General features: G+C 45.8%; 3 protein-coding genes across 3 annotated transcripts; 1 reads left to right on the forward strand and 2 right to left on the reverse strand.

The window, feature by feature from the left end:
- Positions 1 to 782: 782 nt before the first annotated feature.
- On the reverse strand, positions 783 to 1736 carry LOC132709346 (olfactory receptor 52E4-like). The gene has a single exon (XM_087871526.1). It carries the CDS (start codon positions 1728 to 1730, stop codon positions 783 to 785), a length of 948 nt encoding a protein of 315 aa, XP_087727652.1. The 5' UTR covers positions 1731 to 1736.
- Positions 1737 to 5993: 4257 nt separating this feature from the next.
- Positions 5994 to 6969, forward strand: LOC117657507 (olfactory receptor 52E4-like). The gene has a single exon (XM_034405640.2). The coding sequence runs from the start codon at positions 6004 to 6006 to the stop codon at positions 6967 to 6969; it is 966 nt and encodes a 321-aa protein (XP_034261531.2). The 5' UTR covers positions 5994 to 6003.
- Positions 6970 to 10668: 3699 nt separating this feature from the next.
- LOC117659480 (olfactory receptor 52P1-like) lies at positions 10669 to 11773 on the reverse strand. The gene has a single exon (XM_034407517.3). It carries the CDS (start codon positions 11714 to 11716, stop codon positions 10751 to 10753), a length of 966 nt encoding a protein of 321 aa, XP_034263408.1. The 5' UTR covers positions 11717 to 11773; the 3' UTR covers positions 10669 to 10750.
- Between the last annotated feature and the right edge of the window lie 1232 nt (positions 11774 to 13005).

The following is a 13005-nucleotide window of genomic DNA, read 5'->3' on the forward strand; positions in this document are numbered from 1 at the left end:
GCAGGGACAGCAACAGCAACACTTTCCTCCCAGCATTCACACAGGTTGTGAGTATCAGCTGGAAACCCTCCTTGCTCCGCGATTGAAGGCAGATCGGTACTGTGGGAGATTGGATGCTGCAGCTGGGAGGGGGACCCTCCAAAGACACACACATCCCCGCGTTCACTTAGAGAACAAAACCTGAATTGGGGGTCTTGCGTAGTCCAGGAGCTTACACTGACCGCCAGTGTCAGTGTAAACTGTCAGGGAGCCTGGATAGCTCAACAGACTAAGCACTGTAATTTAACACCAGCTGTCTGCAATTAAAGTAAGATCGAATCTCGCCAGGCTCAAGACTCAGCCTTCCATCCTTTCTAAGGTAGGTAAATTGAGGACCCAGTTTGTGGGGGCAATAAGCTGACTTTGTATAAAAAAATACAAAAATATGAAGGCTATTGCTTAACGCACTGTAAGCCGCCCTGAGTCTCCGGAGAAGGGCGGCATATAAATCAAATTAAAAAAAAAAAAGTGTTACCAGCTTCAAGCCGTCTGAGATGTGATGGACATCAGGAGCTAAAGAGACCTTCTCTTGCTGGACAGCTAAACCCTAATCCACTTACAGCCTTGGCTTGCCTACAATCCAAGTTGCTTTCTGACAAATTGTGCTACCCAGAGATGAGGGACACTCACTCTGAAGAAAAGAAAAGGCAGGGAAAGAACTCACTCTTTTCACGGGGGTTATGAGAACTGTGGGCCCTTCCAGTGGTCACATTCCATAATCAGTGGCTTCTGCTACTCTTCCCTCATGTCTTGCAAAGCTGAAGGATCCTGAGGATTTTTTCTCTGATGGGCTTTGTCCTCCAGGCATACACAATGGGATTCAGCGCTGGAGGGATTAAGAGGTAGAGGCTGGCTACCAGGACACGGATATAAGGAGCCACTCCGTGGCCAAAGCGGTGGGTGAGGAAGGAGAAGATAGCTGGGGTATAGAACAACAGGATCACACAAACGTGGGAACTGCAGGTCCCGAGGGTCTTCCAACGGGCATCCTTTGATGGGAGCCGGAAGACTGTCCCAAGAATAAGGAAATAGGAGAAAGAAACAAACATTATGTCAAACCCAATGACTATGGCAACCACCACCAAGCCATAGGCACTGTTGATTTTGGTGTCCCCACAGGCCAACTTGACCACGGCCATATGCTCACAATATGAGTGGACAATGACCCGTGTTTGGCAAAAGTGCAGACGCATCACCATTAGAACTAAGGGGACAAGGAGCACCACTGCCCGAGCAGCGATGGCCAAGCCCAGTTTAGCAATGGTGAAGCCAGTGAGGATAGCCGTGTATCGCAGGGGGCAACACACAGCCACGTAGCGATCCAAGGCCATGGCCACTAGAAGACCAGACTCCAGGGCGGTGAAGGCATGGATGAAGAACATCTGGGTCAAGCAAGCATTGAAGGCAATGTCATGGGCACCTAGCCAGAAGATAGTGAGCATCTTGGGGATGGTGGAGCTGGACAGTCCCATGTCCACTATGGACAGCATGGCTAGGAGCATATACATGGGCTGATGGAGACTGTTCTCCATTTGGATGATAAGGAATATGGTTCCATTCCCTGCGAGAGCCAGCAGATAGGTCAGGCAAAAGGGAAAGGCCAGCAAGAAGTAAGCAGTCTCTAGTCCTGGGATCCCCACCAAGAAGAAGGAGGGAGGGTTGTCCATGTCTGTGTGGTTGGGCCGGGTCATGATGGACAGAAGGTTCCCTTGGGCTGAAATGACAATAGAAAGTGGTCAGTCAATGTGAGGGGGCCAGCCTGCCTTCAGTCCCAGCAGGAGAGCCCAGGTGCAGCTCCACCTCTGCACATAGAACAGCCGGGAGAGAAAGCCAGAGGGCTTCCCAGGCCAAAGAGCACCCATACCCCACAAAACAGGCAGTCATGGGAGCCCACCTGCCGGTCTCCCCATCTGCTTGGAGACCTAGTGACCGCCTATCCTAACCATGCGGAAGAACTGCCCATTCCTGCCTTCAGGTCCTCCCTTTCCTCACCTGGCCAGCAGCTCTCATCTGCCTCCGCCTGCAAGGTCCATTCTCTGCAGGCTCCCAGAGCCACGTTGCTCCTTTAAGGAGAGCCAGGAGCTCCCTGCAGGTTTCCTGCAGTAGCAGCCCAGACTCTTCTGTCCCTCGAGAGCCAGAAGGAGGCAGCCGGGCTCCCTGGACACTTCATACCCAGCAGGCACTCCAGGCGCTTGCAGAATTAAGGAGGGGAAGGGGCTTTAGCCTCTAGGGCCAAAGCTCTGCCGCAAATCCTGACCCCCTCACCCTCAGGAATAAGCTGCTGGGCTACGCAAGACCCCCAATTCAGGTTTTGTTCTCTGAGTGAACTCGGGGATGTGTGTGTCTTTGGAGAGTCCCCCTCCCAGCTGCAGCATCCAATCTCCCACAGTACCGATCTGCCTTCAATCGCGGAGCAAGGAGGGTTTCCAGCTGATACTCACAACCTGTGTGAATGCTGGGAGGAAAGTGTTGCTGTTGCTGTCCCTGCTGAGGTTGTTCCTGTTATCACGAAGGGCCGAAGGCAAAACCTGAAGCAGGGAGGCCGGTGTGCCAGGAGGAGAAGGGAGGGAGGGAGGGAGGGGCTTAGTGAACAAGCTTTGGCTCCCCCCCACCCCACCCCCACACACTGGTTTTCTTTCCTCGTGCCTCGCTTTCTTTCACAGCCCTCCTTACTCTGAGTGGGAGCAGAGTGAGAAGGATGAAGATGTTAAGAGAAAGTTTCCTAGGGTCCAAAGGGGCAAATTGATTAATTCATAGTAAATACTTATTAATTATTAAATTAATTTATATGCTTTCTGGTTTTTTTAATGTAATGGTAACTTCTAATTATTTTATCATCTCTGAGGCTGAAGATGTCATTTTTCTGAATTCAATTTTAGTATCTTTATGAGAAGTTATCACCTTCCCTTAAAATCCAACAAATGATTTCTTCTTTCTATATCACATCTCTTTTTTTTTTTTTTTTTTTTATTGCAAAAGTTTTACAATTACATTTTCACCCCTTTTTTTCACCCCCCCACCTCCCTCCCCAAACTTCCCGTCCTCCCTAACCCTCCCTAACCCTCCCCCCCCCAGACTTCCCTATTATGTACTCATAACTAATAACACTGATATATATACCTGAACCCATCCCTCCCCCTACATAATTTTCCCTCTTTGTCTCTTTATATTAAAATATTTCTAATACATTGTTTTCAAATAAAAGCTATTTGATACTTTCTAATTTGGTATTTGTTCTGAACATATTCTATCCACCTTTTCCATTCCCATTCATAAGTCTCTTGTGAACAATCTTTTAAATATGCTGAAATCTTCGCCATCTCTGCAAAACTGGCCATCTTCGAAATCCATTCCTCGATAGTAGGCAAAGCTTCATTCTTCCAATATTTACCTATCAACAATCTTGCTGCTGTTATCATATACAATATTAATTTTGTTTCATCCCGTGTAAAACCCTTAACTATGCCCAATAAAAACAATTGTGGAGAAAATTGAATTTTTTTCTTCAAAACATTCTGCATGACCCACCATATTTTTATCCAAAAAGCCTTAACTTTCCTACAGGTCCACCAAACATGATAATACGTAGCATCCAAACATTCACATCTCCAACATTTTGGCTGAACATTAGGGTACATACATGACAACTTTTTAGGATCTAGATGCCATCTATAAAACATTTTATAGAAATTTTCCCTCAAATTCTGCGACTGTGTAAATTTAACATTCTGAACCCAAATTTTTTCCCATGTTTCCAACATCACTGGTTCTTCAAAATTTTGTGCCCACTTAATCATACAATCTTTAACTAATTCCGTTTCTGAATCCCTTTCTAGCAAAACATTGTAAAGCCTTTTAATATGCATTGGACCTTTCTCTCTTATATGTCTAACCAATTCTTCCTCATGCAACATAATACCAGTTTTTTGGTCCTCTTTCCATCTCAATTGTAATTGATTATATTGTAACCAGGTTAAATTAATCCCTTCGTCCAACAGTGTCTGCAATGTCTTCAACTGCCATCTGCCCGCATCTGTAAAAAGAACCTCTTTGTATAAAAACCCCCCGAGTGACATTATATTTGTATTCCACAAAGTATGACCAAGATCCAGCCATAGCGGTATTTTATAATCCCATTTGAGTCGGTGCTTCTTCCAAACTCTCATCAAAGAGTCTCTAAGTATATGACTTTTAAATACTTTATCAACTTTGTCATCATAAAATAGGTAAGCATGCCATCCAAATTCAAGATCAAAACTTTCTGCATTCAATATTCCAGCCTTTTTACTTCCAAACCAATCACTTGTTAAAGTTAAAGCTGCTGCATCATAATATAACTGTAGGTTTGGAAGTTTAAGGCCTCCTCTTTCTGGAACATCTTGCATAATTTTCAATTTCACTCTCGGCTTTTTCTCGTTCCAGACAAACTTATTAAGTCCAGTTTGCCAAACTTTCAGTTGTTTATCACTTTTAAGCACCGGAATCATTTGAAACAAAAACAGAAATCTTGGCAAAATGTTCATCTTAACTGCTGCTATTCTTCCAAGTAAAGACAGTTGCAGCTTTTTCCAAGTCTCCATGTCTTTCTGAACCTCTCGCCACAACACCTCATAGTTATTTTGAAACAATTTCATGTTTGATTCTGCAACCTGAACTCCAAGATATTTTACCTTAGGTACAATTTCAAAACCTGCCCTCCTTTCAAACTCATATTTACGATCTTGTGTCATATTTTTGACTATCATTTTAGTCTTTTTTGAGTTCACTCTGAAACCTGAGACTCTACCATAGTCTTGTATAATGTCGTTCATCAAGATTATTGATTCCATTGGTTGTGATAGGGTAACCACCAGATCATCTGCAAATGCCTTTACTCTATAATCCTCTTGCCTTATCATTATGCCTTTCAAAATTTTTGAGTCCCGTATTGTATTTAGCAAGACTTCCAATGTTAAAATAAATAAAAGTGGGGACAACGGACATCCCTGTCTTGTTCCTTTTTCAATTTTAAACTCTGTCGTCAAACTTCCATTAATAATAATCTGTGCTTTTTGCTCTTGATAAATTGCTGAAATTGCCTGTGTAAACTGGTCCCCAAAGCCCATCTTTTTTAAAGTCTTTAGTAGAAAATTCCAATCCACTCTATCAAAGGCCTTCTCCGCATCCAAAAAGACCAGCACTGCAGAAATCTGTTTATTCTTATCAAGATATTCCAATAAGTCTATTACTTGCCTTACATTGTCCTTCATGTATCTACCCTCAATAAATCCCGCTTGGTCCTCATGAATCACCTTTTGGATTACTGGCATCAACCTGTTGGCTAATACCTTCGCGTAAATTTTATAGTCTGTATTCAAAAGAGATATTGGTCTGTAGTTCTCTGGTTTTTTAGGACCAACTTGTTCTTTTGGTATCAAAGATATATAAGCAGTTGTCCAGGATGGGGGTATTTTACCCCCTTGTTGAATATTGCAAAATAAATCTCTAAGTTGTCCCACCATTTCATGTGTTAATAACAGGTTGCACTAAACCACTGTACTATCAAGGCTCTTGTCTTCCAATATCTAAGGGGCAGCCACAAAGAAGAGGGGGTCAACCTATTCTCCAAAGCACCTGAAGGCAGGACAAGAAACAATGGATGGAAACCAATCAAGGAGAGAAGCAGCTTAGAACTAAGGAGAACTTTTCTAACAGTCAGGACAATTAACCACCCTCCCAAAATGTGGGTCTCCACTTTTTGAGGAGAGGCACGAGCTTCCCTCCTGGGCCTCCTGAGGTGCACATTCTCTGTCTTCTGCCTTTCCCTAATTGTTATTTCCTGTGGCTTCCAGGGCCCTTTTCACACCGGGCTGGTAGCTGCTGCTTTCCACAGCTGCCGCTCGTCCCCATCGGGGCCTAAAGTCCAGGGCTGGAACATGCTGGCCTCTCTTCCTTATCGGCAAACACAAGGTGCTTTTCCCTGGGATGATGCCCGCCTCTAATGCCTCCCACTTCTATTCTCCCTCCTGCACCTTGCTTGGCGTGCCAGGACTGGAAGCTCTGCACCCCTGGCTCTCCATCCCTCTGTGTGTTGGGTATGCAATCGCTCTTCTGGGGAACTTCACCATCCTCTCTGTTGTGAAGACCGAGGCCATCCTCCACCAGCCCATGTTCTACTTCCTCTGCCTGCTCTCCTTCGTCGACCTGGGCCTCTCCACCTCCACCCTGCCCAAGATGCTGGCCATCTTCTGGTTTGGCCTGGGGGAGATCACGTTTGACGCCTGCCTGGCCCAGATGTTCTTCATCCACACCTTCACGGGGATGGAATCCGTGGTGCTCCTGGCCATGGCCTTCGACCGATTTGTGGCCATCTGTGACCCTCTGAGGTACACCATCATCCTGACCAAGGAGCGGGTGGCCTGGATGTGTGCCGGGGTGGTGTTGCGACCAACCCTTCTTGTGATTCCCATCACGCTGATGACTCTGCGCCTGCCCTTCTGCAAGCCCCACCTCACCATCGCCCACACGTACTGCGAGCACATGGGCATCGCCAAGCTGGCCTGCACAGACATCCGGGTGAACAGCATCTACGGCTTGTTCACCATCGCCTTCCTTATGCTGGACTTAGTCCTGATCTTTGGGTCCTACGTGCTGATCCTGAGGGCCGTTTTCCACCTGCCTTCCAGGGAGGCCCGGCTCAAATCCTTGGGCACCTGCAGCTCCCATGTCGCCGTGATTTTTGTCTTCTACACACCAGCCTTCTTCTCCTTCCTCACCCACCGCTTTGGACACAACATCCCCCTCTTCAGCCACATCCTCATCGCCAACCTCTACGTCATTCTGCCCCCGATGCTCAACCCGGTCATCTACGGCGTGAGGACCAGGGAGATCCGGAAAAGAATCCTGCGCTTGTTCAGCTCCGGAAGGGGGCTCTGGACTCACACTTCCTGATGGTTGGGGTGCACATGAAAAACACAGATATATAAAAATATAAAGAGAGGGCAAAACCACACACACACATATATATATAATATATATATGGCTTTAATATCTCTTTATGTTTTTAACTGTATATATAAAACCATAAGCTGCCCAGAGTTACCTATGGTAAGATGGGCAGCCAATACATTTTATAAATTATGTATATAATGTAATATGAACGTACTTACATAGTGTGTGTGTGTGTGTATTTATTTATATAGTACCTATAGATACATATGTATGTGTATATATACATACATATGTGTTTTTCTTCTAGCCAGGTTTTCCCTACGTAGCCAAGGTTTTTTTGTAGCTCCAGCTCAGTAGAATCACATCTACTCGGTTCTGGGCTTTTTTCCTTTCTAACACACATCTACTGAGCTGGAGCTAAGCTGCTGGGCTACGCAAGACCCCCAATTCAGGTTTTGTTCTCTGAGTGAACTCGGGGATGTGTGTGTCTTTGGAGGGTCCCCCTCCCAGCCGCAGCATCCAATCTCCCACAGTACCGATCTGCCTTCAATCGCGGAGCAAGGAGGGTTTCCAGCTGATACTCACAACCTGTGTGAATGCTGGGAGGAAAGTGTTGCTGTTGCTGTCCCTGCTGAGGTTGTTCCTGTTATCACGAAGGGCCGAAGGCAAAACCTGAAGCAGGGAGGCCGGTGTGCCAGGAGGAGAAGGGAGGGAGGGAGGGAGGGGCTTAGTGAACAAGCTTTGGCTCCCCCCCACCCCACCCCCACACACTGGTTTTCTTTCCTCGTGCCTCGCTTTCTTTCACAGCCCTCCTTACTCTGAGTGGGAGCAGAGTGAGAAGGATGAAGATGTTAAGAGAAAGTTTCCTAGGGTCCAAAGGGGCAAAATTGGGACCTCCAATAGCTGATTCCCTTCAGTTTCTAAACTTTGCGTGTCAAATTGATTAATTGATAGTAAATACTTATTAATTATTAAATTAATTAATATGTTTTCTGGTTTTTTTTTCATGTAATGGTAACTTCTAATTATTTTATCATCTCTGAGGCTGAAGATGTCATTTTTCTGAATTCAATTTTAGTAACTTTAAGAGAAGTTATCACCTTCCCTTAAAATCCAACAAATGATTTCTTCTTTCTATATCACATCTCTTATCTATAAACAAATCCTTAAAATCTGATCATTCAGTCCTGATCTGCAGAAGTCCATTAAAGATTACAAGTGATAACAACATAATAACAACATAAATAAACCAACTTTATATTCCTTCACTTTACATTTAATAATCTTGATTTTTAATTCCCTCAAATAATGTCCTAGATTTTCGTTTATTTTCATTTTTTCTTTGCCCGGACTCAGAAATTCTTCAAACCTTCAACAAATGTCTTTTGTAAATCCAAGATGAGAAATTTATCCAGGTCATTCTTTTATTTTGTTGAGACATTGTTTGTGCATCCAGTACAGCCTCTCCTTCCAATAATTTATAGTAGTAGTAGTAGTAGTACTACTACTAGTAGTAGAAATAATAATAATAATAATAATAATAATAATAATAATAATAATAATAACAATTGCTACCAACCTGCCTTCCATTGAGGACCTGTATACTACACGAGTCAAAAACGAGGGCTGCGAAAATATTTACAGACCCCTCACATCCTGGAGATAAACTATTTCAACTCCTACCCTGAAAATGACACTATGGACCACTGCACACCAGAACAACTAGACACAAGGACAGTTTTTTCCCGAATGCCATCGCTCTGCTAAACAAATAATTCCCTCAACACTGTCAAGCTATTCACTAAGTCTGCATTACTATTACTATTAATCACTCATCGTTCCCATCATCCATCTCCTCCCACTTATGACTGTATGACTGTAACTTTGTTACTGGTATCCTTAAGATTTATATTGACTGTTTCCTAGTATGATTTGATTGTTTATTTGTACCCTATGACTATCATTAAGTGTTGTACCTTATGATTCTTGATGAGTCTTTTCTTTTATGTACACCGAGAGCATATGCACCAAGACAAATTCCTTGTGTGTCCAATCACACTTGGCCAATAAAAAATTCTATTCTATTCTATTCTATTCTATTCTATTCTATTCTATTCTATTCTATTCTATTCTATTATTCTATTCTATTCTATTCTATTCTATTCTATTCTATTCTATTCTATTCTATTCTAATTTCCATTTTCAAATCCTATCCAATGAAACGTGCTCCTCTCCCATAATTTTTTCCAAGCACCATGTATCTATATAATGGCAGATACTCTTAAAACTAACTTCTGGGTCCCTTGTTCCCAAATATCCTTCAATACATCCAGTGTTGCAGTATTGTCAGGGCCAGCCCAGGAACAATGAAACAATCCAGTGAAAATTTAGCTCTTTATTTCTTTACACACAATAGACAGACTAAACCAGGGGTGAAATCCAGCAGGTTCTGACAGGTTCTGGAGAACCGGTAGTGGAAATTTTGAGCAGTTTGGAAAACCGGCAAATACCACCTCTGGCTGGCCCCAGAGTGGGGTGGGAATGGGGATTTTGCAATATCCTTCCCCCAGAAGTGCAGAGGGAGTGGGGATTTTGCAGTATCCTTCCCCTGCCATGCCCACCAAGCCACGCCCACAGAACCGGTAGTAAAAAAAATTGGATTTCACCATTGGACTAATTCTTTAGGACTTTCACTGTAGCCCATCATACCATCTTCCCTCTGTGGGCATCGTCCTTCAGAAGTATTTTGATTCATTCTGTAATACCAAGGCAAATTTAAGTGCTCTTCTCCTTTATGTCTATGGGGATTCTCAGTCATCCGGGTCATGGTTGTCCCAAAAGTGCTTTTTTAAAAGGTGGCTGGACTTTCCTGGGTTTTTTCCCTTGAAAACGTTTTGTTTCTCATCCAAGAAGCTTCTTTAGTTTGGAAGAAGCTTCTTGAATGAGAAGTGAAACGTCTTCAAGGAAAAACAAAGGAAGACCAGTTGCCTTTTGAAAAAGCACCTTTGGGGCAACCATGGATGTTTGGGTAGTCGAGACTTAGGATGGCTCCATGAGACATTCGCATATACAGTTGTGTGTTTGTCAAGTGTCAGTGCAGTGATCAGGTGCCCAGGCAATTGGTTCCTTTGGATCCAGAGACAATAAGTACACCAGTAAATAAAGGGATTTTAAGCTTTATTATTAGCTCAGGCAAGCATAACATAAAAAGTATGCAAATCAAGCGAGTTGACACCCAAACCGAGCTGCCAGGAGCTCCCTCACAACGATAGCAGAGATACCTCGGTGAGGGGGCAGGTCCCATAGTACTTAGCACTGGGCTCCATGCAGGAGCTCCCAACAATGCCAACCATGGCTGTTATCAAAACCTGGCACCAGGACTTCATGGTCCTGCAATGGTCAGGAGACTACAAGACCTGACCTTGGCTGCTTAGCCCATGATTCCAGGATGGGAATCTAAAGTCTTGGAAGCTACGTGAAGATTTCCTTCCCTTTTCTCCTTTCTTCAGTAAACAAGAGCCAAACAACTCAAGCAAGCTAGCTCAGGAGAGCTCTAAACTTCTAGACTTTTCTCAATATGAAGGAGAAATCAAAACTTGTCCCTAAACTCCTCGAAAAAACAATGGTCTTCCGCATTGCCACTGGACTTTGTTCCAAGCATGTCTCAAAGCTTCTGAGTCCTTTTTGTAAACCCTCCCTAGAACTGCAATAGATAAAATATTCCCTTAGTATAACACAAGGTGGGTCACCTGGAGGGTGACAAGGAGAGCCCACAGAGGCCTTATGAGTCCCTCTTCCCACGGAGCCTCCTCAGCACTCGCTCACGGATCTGCTTCGTTCTCACCCCATAGATAATGGGGTTCAGGGTTGGTGGTATCAGCAGGTAAACGTTGGCCACAAGGATGTGCACCTGAGGTGGGATGCTCCCGTGGCTGAAGCGATGGGTGAGGAAGGTGAAAACGGCCGTGCTGTAGAAAACCAGGATGACGCAGACGTGGGACCCACAGGTGCCCAAGGCCTTGAGGCCAGCCTCTTTGGAGGGCAGCTGGCAGACTGTGCGCAGGATCAGGCCATAGGACAGCCCAATGAAGAGGACATCAACGGCTCCAATCAGAGATGCCACCGTCAGGCTGTAGGCCTTTGTGACTGCAGGGTCTGCACAAGCCAGCTTGACCACTGCCATGAACTCGCAGTAGCTGTGGGCGATGACCCTGGACCCGCAGAAGGGCAGCTTCCCCACCAGGAAGGGGTGTGGAGAGAAGAGCACCAGCCCCCTGGCCAGGACTGCACTGCCGATGGAGGCAATGCGGGGGCCTGAGAGGATGGTGGAGTGCCTCAGGGGTTTGCAAATGGCCACGTAGCGGTCGTAGGCCATAGCCAGGAAGAAGCCAGATTCCATGGCCGTGAAGGAATGAATGACAAACATCTGGACCAGGCAGCTGCTAAAGTCAATGCTTCTGGCATCAAGCCAGAAGATGGCCAGCATCTTGGGCAGTGCTGAGGTGGACAGCACCAGGTCAGTGAGGGACAGCATGCAGAGAAAGAGGTACATGGGGTGGTGGAGCCTCGGGTCTGTCTTGATGAGCAGAAGAATGGTGCAGTTGCCCAGCAGGGCCACCAAGTACAAGGAGCCGAAGGGCAGTGCCAGCCAGGCATGCAGGGTTTCCAGCCCAGGGATGCCCAGGAGGACGAAGGAGGAGGAAGCAGTGGGACTGAAGGTGGAACGGTTAGCGGGAGGGGACTCCATGCCCAGCCTAGCAGTTTGGCCTTCCTTGGAGGAACCAATGGGCTGGTGGTCAGGATTACGAGGAGCTGCAAACAAGAATGACAGAATAACAGAATTGGAAGGAACCTTGGAGGTCTTCTAGCCCAACCCCCTGCTCAGGCAGGAAACCTCAGACCATTTTGGACAAATTTGGCTGTCCATTCTCTTCTTAAAAGCTTCCAGTGGTGGAGCCCCCACAACTTCTGGAGAGAAGCTGTTCCCCTGGTTAATTGTTGGGTGAAGGAAGACATGAGATACAGCTGTATTGTCAGGATCCAACATCCAACAAATTGGTTAATTCTGACTTTCCTTCAGGAAACCTCCCCCCCCCTTTCCTTCAATATCCTCACAACTCTTTCAGGAAGGTCAGGCTGGCCCACCATCTGCCCACCGGCAGCTCCCCAGTTCCAGCCTGGAACTCAGGCCAAAACAGAGGAACCCAACACTTGGGGACAGTGTCCAATCTTGCATCCAGGGGGCAAAATGAAGGGGGAAAAGCTCCTGTGAGGGGGGCTGGCTTCTCCAGTGTGTGTCTGAAAGGGATCTTGCGGGTCTTTATCAACCCAAAACACTGCAAGACGTTGAGACTCTGGAAAGAGGGCAGAGAAGAGCAACAAAGAGGATTAGGGGGGATGGAGGCTAAAATTTATGAAGAATAATTGTAGGAATTGGGGATGTCTAGTTTAAGGAAAAGAAGGACCAGGGGTGACATGATAGCAGTGTTTCAATATTTGAGGGGCTGCCCCAAAGAAGGGGGGGGTCCACCTGTTCTCCAAAGCCCCTGAAGGCAGGACAAGAAGCAACGGATGGAAACTAACCAAGGAGAGAAGCAAGCTGGAACTACAGAGGGATTTCTTGACTGCAAGAACAATTAACCAGTGGAAGGGCTTGCTACAAGAAAGTTGTGAGTGCTCCAACACTGGAGGTTTTTAAGAAGAGACTGGACAACCATTGGTCTGAAATGGTCTAGGGTCTCCTGCCTGAGCAGGGGGCTGGACTAGAAGACCTCCAAGGTCCCTTCCAACTCTGTTCTTCTGTTATAAGCTTTCTGTTCAATTCAAGAGTGGACCAGCCCCTCCTCCCTGAGCTCCCCCCCCACAGATGGAAGCCATCCCACCCTCAGCATTTTGGATCCCCGCCCTGGGTGGGGAGGGGGACCTGAGGCCCCTTCTGTCTCCAGGATTCCATGATGTTCAGTCATGGGAAGACACGTCCCAGGACAGATGCCACCCAGGAACAGAAATGGGCTCTTTTATTTCTCCCAGCCCAAG

The sequence above is a fragment of the Pantherophis guttatus genome, chromosome 5, assembly GCF_059756535.1.
Source record: "Pantherophis guttatus breed Tessera chromosome 5, ASM5975653v1, whole genome shotgun sequence".
In the NCBI taxonomy this organism is placed as follows: Eukaryota; Metazoa; Chordata; class Lepidosauria; order Squamata; family Colubridae; genus Pantherophis; species Pantherophis guttatus.